Here is an 18,104-nt window from a genome sequence, read left to right as displayed (position 1 = left end):
GCATCTCCTGAGCCACCCTCTCCACAGTGCGCCTCCTGTCTCGGGCTGGGAGCAGCTGGTCACGTCACAGGGCCGCAGGGCTTGGGAGAGATTTCTCTAACACAGTGAGTAACACGAGGGTGTAGGCAGTAGTGTTCTTCACTATCTGGGGTTACATTCTTGTTAGTCACACACACACACACACACACACACACACACAAAGGCATTGTTAAAAACAAATTGCAAAAAGCAGCTCGCTCCTGTGGAGAGGAGAAGGTGTAAACTTATAGATGCATAATACTGGCAAAAGCTAGTGTTGTGGGGGATGTCAGTACAACAGATGCTTCCGGAAGTAAGGCTGTGCTGAGCCCTAGACAGGCGGAGTGGAGTACAGGAACACGGAGTTGTAGTCTGGGGGTGGAGAGCAGCAGGAGACCTTGTGTTCCAGCTCGGCGTGGTCGTAGGTGAACCTGCGCCTGCCCTTGCTCAGGTGCCCACAGCTGGAATGGCAGAAAGCAGGCCTGGCGATGTCACACAGCCCGGACTCCTTACTCTTGCTGGTGACTCTCAAACTGAAGAGATGGAGAAACAAACAACAGATGGACAACATGAGTTTCTCTACAGCAAACTCCATCCCCTCCTTGTGAGTGGCTCATTTGCTCATCCCTGTGTGAGGGCTGACAGTTACCAAACCCCATCGCAATCTCGAATGAGATTTCCTTTATTCCAAACTTGCACCATCACAAGCTTGAGGCCAGCCTGGTGCCACTGGGCAGAAGGCATGGTCACACACACAGAGCAAAGCCACATTGCTGGCTGCAGGAAACTCCAACATTTGGGTTTGGTTCTCTGTTACTCTTGGGTCAAGTAGCTTCTGTGGCAGTCTCCCGAGATGCCCCCAGAACATCCATGTTGAATCCATGGAGCCAGTGAAGGTCAAGACTTTGTGTGTCGGCCAGCATAACAGCTCAGCTGGCTAACCCTTCCCCCTGGAAGTGTCACGTTCCTGTATGAGTTCCAGTTCATGTCCTGGCTGCTCCACTTCTCATCCAGCTCCCTGCTTATGGCCTGGGAGAGTGGTAAAGGACAGGCCAAAGCCTTGTGAGCCTGCACCCACATGGGAGGCCTGGAAGAAGCTCCTGGCTCCTGGCTTTCGATTGGCTCAGCTCTGGACATTGTGGTCATTTGGGGAGTGAACCAGCAGATGCAAGAACTTTGTCTCTCTGCAAATCTTTCAATAAAAACAAATCTTTTTTTTTTTCTTAAAGACCTTACATGGGCTAAGTCTAAATATTGTGTTAGATGGCAGAAGACAGCATTGAGCTAGGGATCTTGAAAGGGGCACCTCTCCGGAACTCTTGGGGTGGGCCCCAAAGGTCAGCACCTCTCCTTATAGGAGAGAGGCCAGGGGAGAGAAACACACGCATGTTCTCACGTGGACAAGGCCACATGGAGGTGGCTTGCGGAGGTGCAGCCGCAAGCTGAGGAATGCTTGCAGCCACTGGAAGCTACGAGAGGAAGCACAGGTCTCCGCCCGGGGCCTCTGCGCTGCCTGTGACCGTGGGGTGTTTTCTGCTTCTTTCCTCTCAGTCCCAGTCGTGTATCATCGCACAGCCTGGGGGTCTGCCTGCACGACTTCATGCCCCTTCCTGTACTTGGCAGGGAACAGTGCTTCTCTGGGATGGCAGAAGGGCAAGCAGCCCCCAGTCTGACCCTCCAGCCCCGCCGCCCACCATCCTCTTCCTCTTCCCGCCAGCAGTGGATCACAGGGAAAAAGCCTGCTTCCTTACTCGATCTTGAGCGGGGCCTTGGGTTTGCTCTCTGTCCAGGTGAAGCGCTTCAGCAGGGGGGAGGCCGACAGAGGGCTGCTGTCCACGTGGTAATCCTGGGAAGGAAGGAGCAGAAAGGTTACGGTCTGGCCTGGCCCCGGCGGTGTCCCCATCAGGTCTGGGGGATGATAATATCATATATCACAAATGTCTCCCCGGCTGATGCTGTCCACACTGCCTGTCAATGGACACGAAGCATTCTCTCCCACACTGCCCAAGGTGAACTTGACTCATTACAAGAAATGTCTATTCCCAGTGACAAGGACGCCCCTTTGTCCTGAAGGCGAAGTCAGAACATGTTAGCAAAAGAAGACACAGCTACCAGGTTAGCACTTTGCACAGGGAGCTGTTGGGCAAATCACTGCCTATGTGTGTAACAATTAATTGTGGCAGATGACAGTTGACCATGGATATGCTATGTCATTGCTTTTAAAGATTTATTATTTATTTGAAAGGTGGAGCGACATAGAGAGGGAGACAGCCAGAGAGAGAGGGATCCTCCATCAGCTTGTCCACTTCCCCAAGTGCCCTAAAAACCCAGGGCTTGGGGCCAGCTTGAAGCCAGGAATCAGAAACTACATATGGGTCTCCCATGTGGGTGGCAGGGACCCAAGCACTTGGGCCATCTTCTGCTTTCGCAGGGTGCATGAGCAAGGAGCTGCATCGCAAGTGGAGCCTCTGGGACTCAAACTGGCACTTTGCTATGGTGCCCGAGCTGGTGTCCTAAGCTACAGCTTAAGTATGCTGCCCCCCACCAATCCCAGTGCTGTATTGTTTGGTAGCCAAGCTGCATAACAGTTCTGGGACACTACAAGGTCACAGTTCAGTTTTTTCTTTTTTCTTGAAGATTTGGTATTTCCAGGCCCTCCTCAGTCACAGGGCAGCAATTGCCTCCCCTCGCGGGGGCATCTTGGGCACTGTGTGTCATGCAGATGCTTGGGGACGCTGTTAGCACGGCGTGTTCCGGGAAGAGGGCTCCACACGGGCTCTGCGACCCTTGCTGGGCTGCAGTCGTGTGCCTGATGATCGGCAACACCAGAACGAACCAAGAGGCTGCGCTCAGGGTGGGCAGGGCCGCTTAAGCTTATGAGAAAAATCTTTTTCTCAGTTTTATTTATTTGGACTGGAAGCCAACATAGACTGAGCAGCAAAACAAAATTTCCATATGTTTTACCTTTTACATTGCAGCTTATTTTTTAAAAAAGATTTATTTTTATTGGAAGGGCAGACAAATACACAAGGAGAAAGAGACACACAGAGAAAGATCTGTCTGCAATGTGGCTGCAATGGCCAAAGCTGAGCTGATCTGCAGCCAGGAGCCAGGAACTTCCGCCAGGGCTCAGGTATATGCAAAGTCAGATATACAGAGAGGAGGAGAGACAGGGAGGCAGATCTTCTGTCCAATGATTCACTCCCCAAGTGACCGCAATGGCTGATGCTGCACCAACCCGAACCCAGGAGCTTCCTCCTGGTCTCCCACGCGGGTGCAGAATCCCAAGGCTTTGGGCTGTCCTTGACTGCTTCCCCAGGCTACAAGCAGGAAGCTGGATGGGAAGTGGAGCTGCCAGGATTAGAACTGGTGCCCATATGGGATCTCGGTGCGATCAAGGCGAGGACTTTAGCTGTTAGGCCACGGTGCAGGGCTCAAAAAGCTTTTTCTTTTTAATACTGTTTGCAGTATAGCCGAGAGGGACACACACCCACGTGGGCTTCTGATTACGGTGGGGGGCGACCAGGTGTGGAGGAATGTAGGCAGGGAAAATGTTTTCAGCTTCTTTTTCCCCCTCCTGTGTCTGCGGTGGAGGCAGGCGAGAGGGCCACTCCTTGCTGTAAAACTCCATCAGCACCTGGGGATGGGGGACAGTCCTCCAGGCACAGCCTGGAGACCCCGATATGGGGCAGAGTGTTTCAGGGGTGTAACTGACTGCTGGGCTAACGGGCCATCCCTTATGTTTTTTATGGGTGGCTGTGGTGATGACCTTTGCCTTGTGGCTCATCTTACAGTCCTGGGGGGGGGGTCACGATCCAGATCAGTGAATCCAGATCAGCACCTAAGTGAGTTCCCTGGGGGGTCTGTGGTAAGGCAGAGCGGGTCCCAAGGAGCGGCTGGGGAGGTGGGGTTTGTAAGCAGTCCCCGGGTTATGGCACTGTGTCCTTCTGCAGGGCACACGCTGAGCGCCAGCAGCACCCATCTGCCTTCCCTCTCCCAGGGACTTGCAGGGAAGTGCAGCTGAGGCACTGGCCTGCTCCTCGCAGAGTGGCTGGGCAGAAACACGGCTGTTCAGCCTGCAGGGCCTCGGGGGGCAAGGCCAGTGCCCGAGGTGGGTGTCAGTCAGGCTAAGGTGAGTCTGCAGTGGGCTTCCTCTTGCACCTCAAGGTCCAGCAGCACACACAGCCGGGCGCTGTGCCTCAGTCATCCAGAACGCAAGGCAGCAGCACCCAGCACCCAGGGGCTTCGGCACACTTCTGAGTTTCCCTGAGGGTCTAAACTCTTCCTCAGCAAGGACCTGGATCTCCGTGTGCATTCTGGGTCATTGGCAAACATGGAATCGTATTTTGAAGGGCTCAGCCCCCGCGGAGGTTCCCCTGACACTGTTAACCCAGCAATGCTGACACCCAGCCCTGCTGAACCGAGAGCCCCTGGACCACTGCTGCCGGTGCTGGCGTGGATTCTGGCTCGGGGCTTCTGCTGGGGCCCCAAGAAACTTCATGACTTACATCAAGCAGGGTGGTGGTGTGTGGTGAGAGTTCTTCGAGTGTTTTGATTCTCTCCAGGCTCATGAACTTGAACGCGTTCACGTATCTAACAGAGAAGCAGAGAGAATCAGGAGTGCGGGAAAGGGCTGCTGAGTCGGGAGACCATGGGCACATTAGGCGGCTGAGCTGACCCCCTGTCCGCCGGCCAGTCCAGCCCCAAGGCTCACATGTCTCAGTGGAGTCCCCCTGGGAATCCTGCCAGTAACGCAACTCCGGCCCATGGCTGGCAATTCCCAAGGCGTGCAGTTGGGACAAATCGCAGAGGGACCCGCTCAGCGCCCCCTTGTGGAATCAGAAAGACACCCCAGGTGAGGTGTGGTCTGACCATCCTAGGGTGCAAAGGAACGAAGACTGTCCAGGGCAGCAATCCGCCTTCATGCTTCCTAACAGGGTGGTCTGCCGAGGTTATCGTCCAGCTGGATTGAAGGCTCAGAGAGCCCTGCAGGAACAAGTAGGATGTGCATCATTTCTCTGTAATTCCGCACTGACTTTTGTTGGCTGTCTCTTTAGGAAAGCCCCGGGGGATACCCCCAGCCCGGTTACTAATAAGGCCAGTGGATACACTGTTGTCCTCGGCAAGGGCCAATTTCTTTTTTGCTTTTTAAAATTTATTCTAGGGCCCGGCGCGGTGGCGCAAGTGGTTAAAGGTCCTCGCCTTGCACGCCCGGGATCCCATATGGGCGCCGGTTCTAATCCCGGCAGCCCCGCTTCCCTTCCAGCTCCCTGCTTGTGGCCCGGGAGAGCAGTCGAGGACAGCCCAAGGCTTTGGGAACCTGCACCCGCGTGGGAGACCCGGAAGAGGCTCCTGGCTTCGGATCGGCATAGTATCGGCCCGTTGCGCTCACTTGGGGAGTGAATCATCGGACGGAAGATCTTCCTCTCTGTCTCTCCTCTCTGTACATCCGCCTTTCCAATGAAAAAATAATAAAAATAAATCTTTAAAAAAAATAAAATAAAATTTATTCTAAACAGAAAGGCAGATCTACGGAGAGAAGGAGAGACAGAAAGCAAGGTTTTCTGCCCCCTGGTTTACCCCACAGGTGGTTGCAACAGCTGAACTGTGCTGATCTTAAGCCAGGAGCCAGGTGCCTCTTCCAGGTCTCCCACATGTGTGTGCAGTGTCCTAATGACTTGGGCCATCCTCCAGTGCTTTCCCATGCCGTTGGCAGGGAGCTGGATGGGAAGTGGAGCAACTGGGACACAAACTAGTGCCTATATGGGATGTCAGTGCTTGAAGGTGGAGGATTACCCTATTGAGCCACAGTATCAGCCCCCCTTTCCTTATTAACATTTATTTAATGTTACTTGAAAGGCAGACTTACAGAGAGAGAGAAGGAAAGACAGAGAGAGACCTTCCATCCACTGTTTTACTCCCTAGTCGGTTGCAATAGCTGATCCAAAGCCAGGAACATAGAATCTCCTCTGGGTCTCCCATGTGGGGTACAGGGGCCCAAGGTTTTGGGCCAACCTCCAGTGCTTCCAGGCATATTAGCAGGGAGCTGGATCACAAGTGGGACAGCCGGGACATCAACTGGTGCCCACAAAGGATGCTGGCATCATATACCATGGCACTGGTCCTGAGACCCAATTTGTTAGGACTAAGCAACATACCAGCAGGGCCGAAATAACTAGGACACTGCACTTGATGCCCATCACCAGTTGGGCCTTGCTAATCCCACTTAATCCAAGACAGTTTGCTAATAATAATAATAATAATAATAATAATAATAATTGGCTGACTCATCAGCTGCAGCTTCTTGGGCTGGCTGCGACACCAGGGCAGTGAGCCACAGCACTGCACACTGGCTGACTGTGGTGCCTGGTGCGCCTGACTGCCCGTATGCATTGCAGTTGCAGTTCAAGGCCTTTCCGCAGCAGGTGCCCGCTGCAAGCACGGAGGCTGGGAGGCTGGGAGGCCTGAGCGCACCTCAGGAATTCTAAGAAACTAAAAGAATTCCAAAAAAATATCCCGTGTCCTTCTTTATTAGATCCTTCCTATTTTGAAAAGAAGTTTAAACATATTTGGGGAAAACTGTGGGAATTTGAAATAGATGATATTAAGGAATTGCTTCAGTGTGCTCATTCTGATGTGGCTATGTAGAATTCCCTTCTAACAAAAAATATACCAAAAATCCTTATGAACACAGCACGGTTATGTCCCAAAGCCCTCTTTAGAATGGTTCAGCAAAAGAAAAACACACACCTATTTAGGGAACACAAAACAGGACAAAATGTTAGCAGGGGCTGAATGTAAAAAGTAGGCATAGGGTGTAGCACAATTATTTATGCTTTTCTTTATTCCTGTTCTTTGGTAGGTTTGGGCAGGCTGCAATGACGGTCTCACCTGACATCATCAGAGCTTCCTGGATGAAACGTGGGGAGGGAGACGCCCCCCTTGAAGAAGTCCTCGGAAAAGGCGGGAGCCGAGTAGGTCAGCGCGCTGTTCCCCGTGAGAATAGCGTTGAGCGGGATGTAGTCCTTGCCATCCTAGAAGACCGAAGACAGGGCTCCAGTCACACCAGCCCCACTGCACCCAGCAGCTGGCGAGCACCGCGTCCACGTCAGCCGTGCTGCTCGCAAGATGTATTTAATTAAAAGACAGACAGAGAGAGAGCTCTTCTATTCCCTGCTTTACTCCCTGCAGGATGCGCCCTGGCCAGGCTGCAGCCAGAAGCCGGGAACTCCATCCAGGTTTTCCAGGAGAGTGGCAGTACTGGAGCACTTGAGCCATCAGTGGCTGCTTCAGGAGCACTGAGCAGGAAGCTGGACCAGAAGGCGGCAGCGGGACAGTATCCCACAGCCAACAAGCGCAAGCCCGCGGACGCAGGTCCCCAGGCCCCAGGCCTTCTCATGCACTTCACCTGTTGCACATTGGCTTGAAGCAAATCGCCGAGTTTCTCCACGAGCTCCGCAAATCTGGGCCTTTCTTTGGGGTCTTTGTGCCAGCAGTCCAGCATGATCTGATAGCTGTCGGGGAGGAGCACAAGGAAGAGAGGCTGAACGTACAGACAGTGACGTACAACTGCGCGCTGTATTCCAGGCTGGTGGTGCCTGCAGGCACAGACCATGCCTGAAGTAGCACGTGACAGTGTTTCACGTTTCCATCCGGGTCTAACACAGACTCACAACGGGTGTGCATTATGTGTGGGGCAAGGTCCTGCTGGCAGCACGCAGCACCTCCCTACTGCGGCATGCTCACTAACTATGCCCCCCGCCTCCCTGCCAGGGCTCTAGGGCCCCAGCGCTTGGGGGCCACCCCCAGGGAGGAGCAGCCTCCTGGCAACTGGAGATGAAGCCAGGGCCTCCTCTGCTCGCTTTCCATGTGCTTCACAAATCAGCGTGGACACAGCCACACACCCCCTTAAGTGGCCCATCAGCTGTTCTTACTTTATTCCCAGATTCCCACACAGAGGGCCTTGAGCCAGCTTTGTCGCTCCCGTGGAGGAGACTGCAAGTCCTTACAGCTCCCTGAACCTCCTCAGCAGTGGAGACTACTTGGAGCAGGTATGGGGTGCACAACCCCAGGCCCCTCCCCGCAGGTGAAACCCATGCGGTGCCTGAGCAGCGTCCAGGGCTGCACGCGGGCAACCTCTCCCTGCCCCGCAGTCCAGAGCTGCCTTCTGTTAACAGACTGGCCTTGGCTGCTCAAGGCTGAAGGACATGCTGGGCTTCTACATGGGAGATGTGTGTCTCACCATCCGAAGAATCAGCTACCTCGGCCGTGTGGCTCCTCTTAATGTTTCAGACATGAGGGCACCAGGCTCCCGACAGGGACCTGTCTGTGAATCTGTGCTGGCCACACTCCAAGAAAAAAACCAACAAACTAAAAAAACCACACCAGGAGGCTGAGACTGGGGACCTTTCTGCCCAACAGAGTGTCACCCGATCGGCTGCACCAGGCGGGCAGGAATCTGATCGAATTAGATCAAACCCTGAACGGACTGGGACTGGGGGAGTGAGTTAGAACTAGCCAAGAAGCACCTTGTCACGTTCCTAGGTTCCTCACATCTTTCCAGCCCACCCCCAGCCTGGCAGGTGGACAGGCGTTAAGCACCTGCTGAAGCCGGCTGGTGTCTGGGAAGCCCTAGCTCCGTTCCCTGTGAGAGCTCTGCAGCCAGCCTGCAGCACTCCCCACCTGCTGGGAGCCAGGAGCCTGCTCGGGCACAACCTGGCACACTCCAGCCCTCTTTCAGAGTCACGTGCTTTCAGGCTGCCCAAGTGTCAGTGCAGCTCTGTTTGTTGCAAAGCATTCCAGGTGAGAGTTACAGACAATGAGAATCACGAAGGAGAGGGGGAGGAAAAGGGAGGGAGGGAGAGAGAGAAGGAGAGTGAGGGAATAGCAGGAGGGGAAGGGGGGAATGAGAAGGGAGGAGAAGGGGCTAGGGAGGAGGAGGGCAAGGAGGAAGAGAAAGGGAAGGAAGAAGAAAATACTAGGATGAAGGTAAAATAAAAGAGAAAGCAGTAAGGTGATGTTATAGACATCACCGCACGGAAAATTTCATCTCGTGATTCTGAGTGCGCTGACAGAAGCAGGTGCCAACCTTCCAGGCCACTGATGAGGAGATGGAAAACTCAGAATACATACGAGCCAGAAGTTACGAAGCAAGTCGGTTACTAGGAAGCAGTGCGGCCCCTCCCAGGAAGGGACAGCCTCCCAGTCCTCTCTCGACAGTGCCGTCTCTCCCACCCTCACTAGCCCTGCAGGAATGATTTTACAGGGCTGCTCTGTGCAGCAGTGGCCAAAGCTGTTGCAGCAGCAACAGTTCTGAGAGGAGACACAGTGTGTTTGTGTGTGTGTGTGTCCCAGCACCAGGTGTCAGGTACAGGATAGAATCTGAGGAACCCACGGCGAATGGAGGCAGCACATGGTCCTTAAGACCCCTGATCTTCAGAGGAGAGCTTTCCAGGCAGCTGGGAGGTGGAACTCCAACAAATGGCAAGCAAGCAGGTATCAGATCTCTCTGCTAAAGCACAGAAGGCCCTGAAAAGCACGCAGAGGCTGGGAACCCATGATTTACACGTGGTTCTCGGTGGCCTCCTGCCATCAGACCTACAGTCCGAGCCCCCCTTTTCTGTCCCTTGTCTATTCCACCCAGAACACTCGGTTCCCAGAGGGCAACGGGCTCCAAGAGCTGGCAGCTGCTTCGGCGAGTGTGATGGGAGAAGGACTATTGCCAGGCATCCCCCTTCACTGGGGCCCCAGTCTCCAATTCTGGGATTTGGTCCACACTTTCTGGGAGACACGGGCCAGATGGCCACAGCCTCCAAGATCCCAACTGTCCCTGGCCAGCAGCTCCACTGAGGGGGGACTGGGCATTTGCTGTCAGGGCATGTTCCTGGTCATCCAGGGCCCAGCCCTTCTCCTCCCTGTCCTCTGTCGTTTTATCTCCAGCCATAAACAGGGAGTTGGAGGCAGTTGGGAAAACATCAGCTATGCACCTGGCAATTTTCTAGAAGACTGCCTCAGCAAGAAAGGCATGGGCCAGGCCAACAGAAGCGGGGCCTGGGCACTGGGAGTGGGGAGCAGGTCTGCCCAGCAGTGTGGCCAGTTCCCAGCGCTCAGGAGCAAGCAGCTGTCAGGGAGGGCCGTGACCCTGAGCAGGGCTCCTCCCTGGCCTTCTCTGCCAAAACTAGCAACAGGGACCACCCTCCACTTGCTCGCTGTGATTTTACTTCTGATTCTTGGTTTCTGATTTCTATATTCCACTCCTGTTGCCCAGAAGTCAACGTGACTCGCCTCAGCCAACAGCGATGGAAAAGCAGAAATCCACTGCTTATTCTCTAAAGGAAAAACATGTGATTAAACAGGCTCTGGCAGGGAAACCAATGATTCGGCATTCCATGCCTTTACAATCACAAAGCGGACAGGTTTCAGAAAGCGCGGAGAAGTATGCAGACGCGGGACCTGTGGGAAGTTCCCTTTCCGAGGCGCCGTCCAAGTTCTCAAGGGCGCACTGCTTTTAGGCCAAGTTCAGGGCGTAGGACCCCAGGCCTGAGACGCTGCACCACGTCCTCACCAAAGCCCTGCCTCCCACTGTCGGCAAGAAGGGCCTCACTCCAGCAGCTTCCACCTGCCTGGGGAGCCAGCAGAAGCCAGGAGCTCTGAGCCTGCCTTGGACACCTTCCTAGAGCTTTTATAGTATTTAAACCTCTGGCTTCTTAGAACTGAGCCTCTCTCTGCTGACCGCTTGGAGGGTCAGAGGTGACCTGGGAAGATCAGGAAGAAGTTCAGTCCAAGAGAGATGCGACTTTGTAAATCCCTCAATCTGCTTTATCTCAGATGAGGAACTTGGTACAGACCCTGCACGTCATTAGAAAGTCTGGATTCAGACTCAATCAACTTTACTAGCTGTGTGGTCTGGGGCAAATTACTGAGCTCTTTAGTCTTCTCATCTGTAAACTGGACAGGATAGGAGCGCCTATCTCATAGGGCTGCTCACGAGCCTTAAGTCAACGGGTCGGCGTTGGTGGCCGGCATTTAAAAGCACCGAACCCATATCAGTGCCATCGAGCGCTCATCGTAATACTTGTCGTCGCTGCTGGTCACCAAGAGCGGTCTCTTGCAGGACGTGGGTAGTGAAGGGCAGGCAGGATTGCGAGCGTGAGTGGGCGTGTCAGAAGCCACTGCTTCCCGGAGGCGCGGGTGGGGTCTCCGGCTGACCTAACCTGCACTACGCTTTAGCATCTGCGCGTTCCTCTGGCTCCTCCACCACCTGGTGGGCCAGGACAGAGGTCAGTCTCAGAGGACAGTCCACACCCAGCTCTCCCGCTCACTGCTGCCCCCTGCCGGCTCTGGTGCACGGGAAAGCCCTGAGAGATTGTGACAGCGAGAAAATGTCAAATCAGGGCTCCTGGCGGCCGGGGGGACTGCCGCCCTGGCAATGAAGCAGCTCCAAGCTCTCAAGGCCTTCCACATTCCTCGGCCCCACGTGCAATCCTGGGTGCTAAGCTAACTCTGGTCACTGTGTCAGAAGGAGGCCCTGCCTCGAGCCCCCTTCCCCTACTGTGGTCCCTGCTGGGGGACACCACGTGAAACTGGCAAGTCCATAGGCCCAGTGCCTGCTTCCTGCGCCCACACTGCCAACCTCCCTGCCTCCTCCCGCCATGTGCCCTTTGCAGGCCTGAGTCTTGGTCCCCCCCTCCCTGTAGCCTTCCCCCATCCTGGGCCTGACCCAAACTTGTCTCCAGATGTGAAAGGAAAGAGCCAGCGACCTTGCCCTTTGGCCAAGCCCATGCTTCCTTTACTCCCATCGACTCCTCCCCAGAGGCCATCTTAGGGCTTAGGACAGGGACCCCATTGTGTGTGTTGGTCGGGGGAGGTGCCTCCGGGAAAGATGGTGCCGCCTGCCTCTGCCTCCTCCGAGAGGCCTCGTCAGCAGCTCAGCTAAACTGCAGGTGCCATCACATTCCAGCCCAGGCCTTGCAGCCCAAGTGTAAGCCACGCACAAAAGCTCCTGGACCGCACGGCGAGGAGGCGCCTCCGGAAGCCAGGGCCAGGCAGAGGAGTCCAGAGACGGTCCAGCACCGGGCTGGCCTGCTGTGGAGGATGTTCCGGCTTCGGACAGGAAACTCCCCTTTCCTCTCAGGCAGCCCTAGCCCAGCCCCTCGCAGGCCTGTGGCGCCCATGGAGGAGTGATCTGTGGCAGTGCCTCAGCCCTCTGTCCCCAGTGAGGTGGCCCAACTCCTTTGGTTCCCGACTGGCTGAGTAGGGGCCAAGGCCTACGTGCAATTCCTGAGTGGTCTCAGAGCTTTTCCTGGAGTCAGATGGGGGGTGGGGCAACCCAGGAAGGAGGGGTGGGTTGGGACCAGATGGAACATCCCCCTTCGGTCCCCAGCTGGAGGCCCTGCAAAGTCACCTCAGGGGGTGGGAAGGGATGGGAAGACAGTGCCCTAGCTACGGAAAAACACAGCCTGCAGCATGGGAGGCGGGGAGCTGGAGGGCTGAGGATGGCCACCTCCGAAGACCAAGAAGACCACGGCACCTTCCAAGACTGGGGGCTCAGCAGCCACACCGTGAGCCTAAATGGGGGTAGCCCATCCTGGAGGGCCCTGGGTGGCTGCGAGGGAAGTGCTCACATTTCCGGTGTTGCGTACTCGGGTGCCCGCATCCTCATGCCTTCCTTGAGGCGGCTGCAGAAGTCTTCGTCCATCTGCACGCCCGGGTATGGAGACCCACCTGCGGGCGGAGGGAGGGGGACAGGGTGGGGCGTTATGGCTGCGGGCTGCCAGTGCTTCCTAAGGGTCTAATGCGATGCTTCTTTCCCTTCCAAGGCTGTTTTAGGAACAATCTCCCAGGCCTTCACTCTGGTGCATCCTGGGTCAGGGAAGGAGCGGTGTCACCCGGAGACTCAGGCCAGGGGCAGGTGAACCTCTTTTATTTAAAAAAAAAAATCAATGGGTTTGTGGGTTATTCCCACCTCCTTGGGGATGACTGTAACTCGCTCTTCCCTTACAGGGTACAGCACTGGGATCCTGACAAGCGCTGGGCTCCAGGTGTAGACTGCTTAGGGTAACATGGCAGTCTACGCTGGAGGGGCCTGGATGTCTGCGGGTATCGGAGACTCTGCCACCTTTCCTTTTTAGAGAGGCTCGTGGCTGGGGGAGGGCCAGTCAAGGCCTCCCAGCCTACGCTGATCCAGCCCCTGACCCTGGTCGACCTCGGCACTTCTTTGTCTGCACTTTCCAGGGAACGCTGCTGCTAGGAAGCATCTGGGAGAGAGGTGCTGGCGCGGTGTCGCTGGAGGGCCACGTGGCCGCCAAGCTGCTTCCAAAGACTGGAAGCAGCAGGTGCCTGTCATCAAAGACAGGAGAATGGCTTTTACACATTACAGGAAACCAGGGATGTTGCTGAATGGTTTTTACTCGGATGTGCTGCAAAAAGCAAGTTTTTGGCAAAGTCCAAAAGACACTTGGCTTGAACCCGAGTCTGGGAGGCTTCAGGTTATTGCCATGTGTCTGTGAGCAGATGTGGGCTTGTTGTGTGTCTGTGTGTGTGTGTGACCTAGAGCCAGGCTTCAAGCCACCCACGGTGGCTGGTACTGCCAGCAGGACATACAAAGAACTGTCATTCACTGTGTACTTCTTTGCAAAGCACGCGGTTACCCATCTGAGCCCAGCTGGACCCAGGCCTCTCTAAGGAACTGCAGCTGTTGCAGGTGCTGCTCCAAAGGATACCCAGCTGGAGAGGCGGCACCTCTCCTTGCGCCCCAGTTTACCTAAGGAGAAGATTTCCCAGAGCAGCACTCCGTAGGACCACACGTCACTCTTGGTGCTGTAGATTTTGTCGAAGATGGATTCCGGAGCCATCCACTTCAGCGGAAGTCGAGTCTGAGGGAGAGCAAGGGGGGGCCTCGAGCACAAGTCCAGAACACGACGCCCATGCGGCCCACGCACTCGCGGGGTCACCTCCCAGCTCACACTCGCGGGGTCACCTCCCAGCTCACACTCGCGGGGTCACCTCCCAGCTCACACTCGCGGGGTCACCTCCCAGCTCACACTCGCGGGGTCACCTCCCAGCTCACACTCGCGGGGTCACCTCCCAGCTCACACTCGCGGGGTCACCTCCCAGCTCACACTCGCGGGGTCACCTCCCAGCTCACACTTGGCAGGGATAGCATTTCCTAGAGCAGCCGCGGCTTCCTAACATGCAGACTACTCTCCCGGCTATGCTAACAGACCAGTGTGAGATTGAAGCAGGATTACAGGATTAAAAAGTGAGTTTATTTTGATGCTGGGAAAAAAAAAGGAAAGAAAAACCCTTGAACCCTTGCATCATCTTCCACACTGTACTTCTGTATCAACTTCTTGCTGTGTCCTCCTCTGTCACGCTAAGCTGAGGTCTGTGACAGCAGCACACGTTTAGCAAGGCCCTCTGGTGTGTCCAGAAGGTCCTCACTCTGTGGTCTTTTGAGTCTCCTGCTCCTGGGCGGGCACTTGCAGTGGCAGCAGCAAAGCACCGGGTTGCAGCCCCTGCTCTGCTCACCATTCCAGCTGCCTGCACCTGTTCACCCTGGGAGGCAACAGGTGATGGTCTAAGTGTTTGGGTCCCTGCCCACCATGTGGGAGAGCCAGACTGAATTCCTGGCTCCTGACTTCACCCGGTCCAGCCCTAACCATTGCAGGCATTTAGGAAATGAACCAATGAATAGATCTGTCTCTCATTTCCCCCTGCCCTTAATAGTTCAAATAAATAATAATAACTTTAAAAATAAATCTGTCCCCAAACATTCTACTTTCCATAAGAACACTTAGGGCTTGGAGGCAAGTAATCTGAATTGGAAGACCTCTTGGAAATCGGAGGTGATTTTCTAGTTTTTTTTTTTTTTTTCCTAAGAAGGATGATGTGGAAGGGTTATTTCTAAATGGCTCTGCCTAGGGAGAGTGGGCAAAGCTTCTGAAAGGGGCAAGCTGACTTCATGTATACATACATACATACATATCTAGTATCTTTTTTTTTTTAGGAGGGTGTATGTATTTAAGGAAATGCAGTATTAAACCACGCAGACAAATCTTCCTTCCATCTCACACAGCAAGCATCCCGGTGAATTAGCCCTGTCACTTTGCGTGGATGGGGTTGGATGGAAGGATGGGATGATGGGGAGACAGCGAGAAAGGCAGGAAGAGGTTGAGTGAAACGCTGAGGGGCAGGAAAGAGGGAAGCGGAAGCCTAGGTGGATATCTCCTTTGCACACCACAGCTCCATGGCCAGTTTAGGTTCCCCCTCCCCTTTTATAAAAAGGGAGTGTGGAGCACTGGGTCTCCAGGTCCTGGGGCCGGCTCTATCAGCATCATTTTAGCAATGCATGAGGAACGTGGTTCTCAGGCCCCACCAAGCCGTCCTGAATCAGAAGCCCCGGGGTGGGGCCCAGTCAACCAGCTTCGCCAGCCTTCCGGGTGATCTTCCTGCCCCTCCCGAAGCCCACTGCGGCCTGAGGATGTCCACAGTGTAATCACTAGCCCGGTGCAGACAGAAGCCCGCAGGCCAGCAGAAAGGACACGGGAGGTCAGCCACGAGGGAAAATCACGCGGTGTTCACAAACAAGAAGGGACAAGGAGAGAAGAGAGGGCCCCGGGGGCCAGAGGGAGGACGCTGTGTGACTCCCTGCCCCACCCTTTCCTGAGACACGCGTACACACCTGCTGAATCCATCACCCACAGGGAAAGGGTCCAGGCTGTTCTCCGCAGGGGCACAAGCAACTCTTGCAGGAGTGCAAGGGAGGGAAGGCCAGCGTCTCACCCGGGGCCTTGCCCCAGGGAAGGGGACAAACAGAGGCAGCACACAGTGGCCTTTGTGGGTCCCCTGCCAGGACTCTCTGGTTGGCAGCACACTCGGCCTGCCCAGCTACACAGGGAACACGCCACAGTTTTGGGGGATGACTGCCGAGGAAGTGCAAATATTTACCGAGGACTTCAGGCTGCGGTTTGAAAATGACAGGGTAGGAGAGAGTCAAATAAACACCAAAGCCACTTACATCTCCTTTTCTCACATAATCAGGGTTCTTATAAATATCCCGGGCGAGGCCAAAATCACAAATCTTCACCACATTGTTCTCAGATAAGAGAATGTTTCTGGCTGCCAGGTCCCGATGAATGCACTATAATAAAACGGTTGCAGAATCAGTGTATTTCCTTAATTTAACCGGGTGATTTCCTATGCCTTCTTGGGGGGTGATTAGTCTTAATCCTCCGATCCCATTTCACATGCAGCAAAGGAAGCAGCTCCTGGAGTAAACACACACACACACACACACACACACACACTGTGCTTTGCACATCCAGGCCCCTTGAGACCCTGGAACCCAGAATATACCAGGCACCAAATATACCAGGTTGCACTGTGTGGGCAGCATCCTGCTCAGTACAGTTGCTGGCAGGCTGAGGTCTACCAGATGAACCAGACTCTTCTTTCCCTCACCCTGCCCCCCCAAGCCTTATATCCCTGAGTTGCTCAGCACCCCACCTCCCATGGCTGTATTAGCAGATATGTTCCTGGGAATCCTTGAATTCTCGGACTCTGGGCACATTGGAAAATCTGCTAGTGGGCACAACTGGGCAGAATGGCTGCCAGAGCGGAGGAGCCCAAGCCCTGGTAGATGTTTGTCCCTAGAATCAAGCTGCACCTGCTGGAATCCAAGCTCATCATTCATCCAGGTAACTGAAGGCACGTCTGGTGACATCAGTCATTCTACGTTTCAGGGCACAGGTGTAAGAAGAAGAGAGAGGAAGGGGCAGGGGAACAGAGTATTGCTAAGACGAGTGTCTGGACTTGGCAAAGAGGAGATGCCATTTAAGAGGCAGACCGACCTTTCGGGATGACAGGAACTCCATGCCCCTGGCCACTTGGAAACTGTAAGAGATCAGATCTTGCATGGTGATGGGCTGCTTGTAGAACTCATCAGCATCTGGAAAGCATTAACACTGTCAGGGCCCTGGTGGTTCCAACACATCCCAGTGTACTGGAACAATGTTAGCAAAACATGAAACCAACCAGTAGTTCAGAGTTCACATGCAAGAGCATTGGAGTTTCAAGGTGAACAGCAGGGATTTGTTCCAGGCTTTCGGCCCATTTTATCCAAGCACGGGGGGGGGGGGGGGGGGGTGGGGGTGGGGGGTGGGGGTGGGGGTGGGGGGGTGGGAATGAGAGATAATCTCTTAAGACAAAAAAAGCAATCCCGCCCCACCTCCAGGGTGGGCAGGGAGCTGGAGGATGGAGGAGACAACTTGCAAAGGCCTCTGTCAGAATTAGTAACTCGGAGAATAATCTTAATTCAAATCTTATCTCCCTGGGACACTGCCCCTGGAGTCTCCCACGGAAGTTTATTAGGGTGAGAAATAAGAAAACAATTTCAGAGATGCACAGTATGTGATAAAAATATCTCAGAACGTAGGACAGGAAGGACTCGGTACCTACCCTCGTCTTCCTCAATATCGCTCAGACTTTTATCTTCCTGGAACCCAGAGCTGGCGAAGCTCTCGCTGCTGGTGACGCTGTCAAGTCGTGCCTTCTTGCCTTGCTCCAGGCCTGCCTCCACTTTTTCTTTCTTCAGCTCCAGGTGGAGCGCAGCGTCCTATGAAGAGACCACAAAGAGTGCAGCTAAAGGAGCTAAGCCCCAGGATGGCCACGGGGAGACCAGTTGCCTCCGTCGAGGGCCTCATCCCGTATCCCTGGCCACTTGGGGCTCATCTGTCCTGTTCTGCTCTTGACTACTTTGAGACAGTCTCATAGGTCGGATGAAAGAATGCTCATGCCAGCATGAGGCTGTTTGGACTTACGGAATCTTTACTGTGTGAAATAGTAGCAAAAGCCTTGGATGCCTTTTCTTAATTTTCCCAATGATTTTTCAAAGCAGTTTTAAACTTTCATTTCTTTAATTTTATTTGAATGGCATGCATGCACGCGCGCGCACACACACACACACACACACACACACACACACACACACACACGATATTCTATCTACTTGTGCAGTTTCCAAAAGCCCACGGCAGCTGGGGTTGGGTCAGGCTGAAGCCAGGAACTTGGAACTCAACCCAGGTCTC

The 18,104-nt window shown here is 54.5% G+C and overlaps 1 protein-coding gene across 1 annotated transcript in view; it reads right to left on the bottom strand.

Annotated features, from left to right (window-relative positions):
* Nucleotides 1–210: 210 nt before the first annotated feature.
* The window catches only part of FLT1 (fms related receptor tyrosine kinase 1), a 168,141-nt gene continuing 150,247 nt past the window's right edge, over nt 211–18,104 (bottom strand). Inside the window, exons 21-30 of the mRNA XM_040979849.1 lie at nt 17,476–17,632; nt 16,869–16,966; nt 16,037–16,159; nt 13,781–13,892; nt 12,642–12,741; nt 7,427–7,532; nt 6,910–7,052; nt 4,527–4,611; nt 1,770–1,864; nt 211–551 (exon numbers count right to left, since the gene is read on the bottom strand). Of these exons, the coding sequence (XP_040835783.1) occupies nt 350–551; nt 1,770–1,864; nt 4,527–4,611; nt 6,910–7,052; nt 7,427–7,532; nt 12,642–12,741; nt 13,781–13,892; nt 16,037–16,159; nt 16,869–16,966; nt 17,476–17,632 (1,221 nt within the window). The 3' untranslated portion in view covers nt 211–349. The remainder of the gene's footprint in view (nt 552–1,769; nt 1,865–4,526; nt 4,612–6,909; nt 7,053–7,426; nt 7,533–12,641; nt 12,742–13,780; nt 13,893–16,036; nt 16,160–16,868; nt 16,967–17,475; nt 17,633–18,104) is intronic.

This window comes from Ochotona curzoniae, unplaced genomic scaffold (genome assembly GCF_017591425.1).
Source record: "Ochotona curzoniae isolate NIBS_2020 unplaced genomic scaffold, NIBS_Ocur_1.0 contig_3332, whole genome shotgun sequence".
Classification (NCBI taxonomy): Eukaryota; Metazoa; Chordata; class Mammalia; order Lagomorpha; family Ochotonidae; genus Ochotona; species Ochotona curzoniae.
This window is presented reverse-complemented; position numbering and strand designations above follow the sequence as displayed.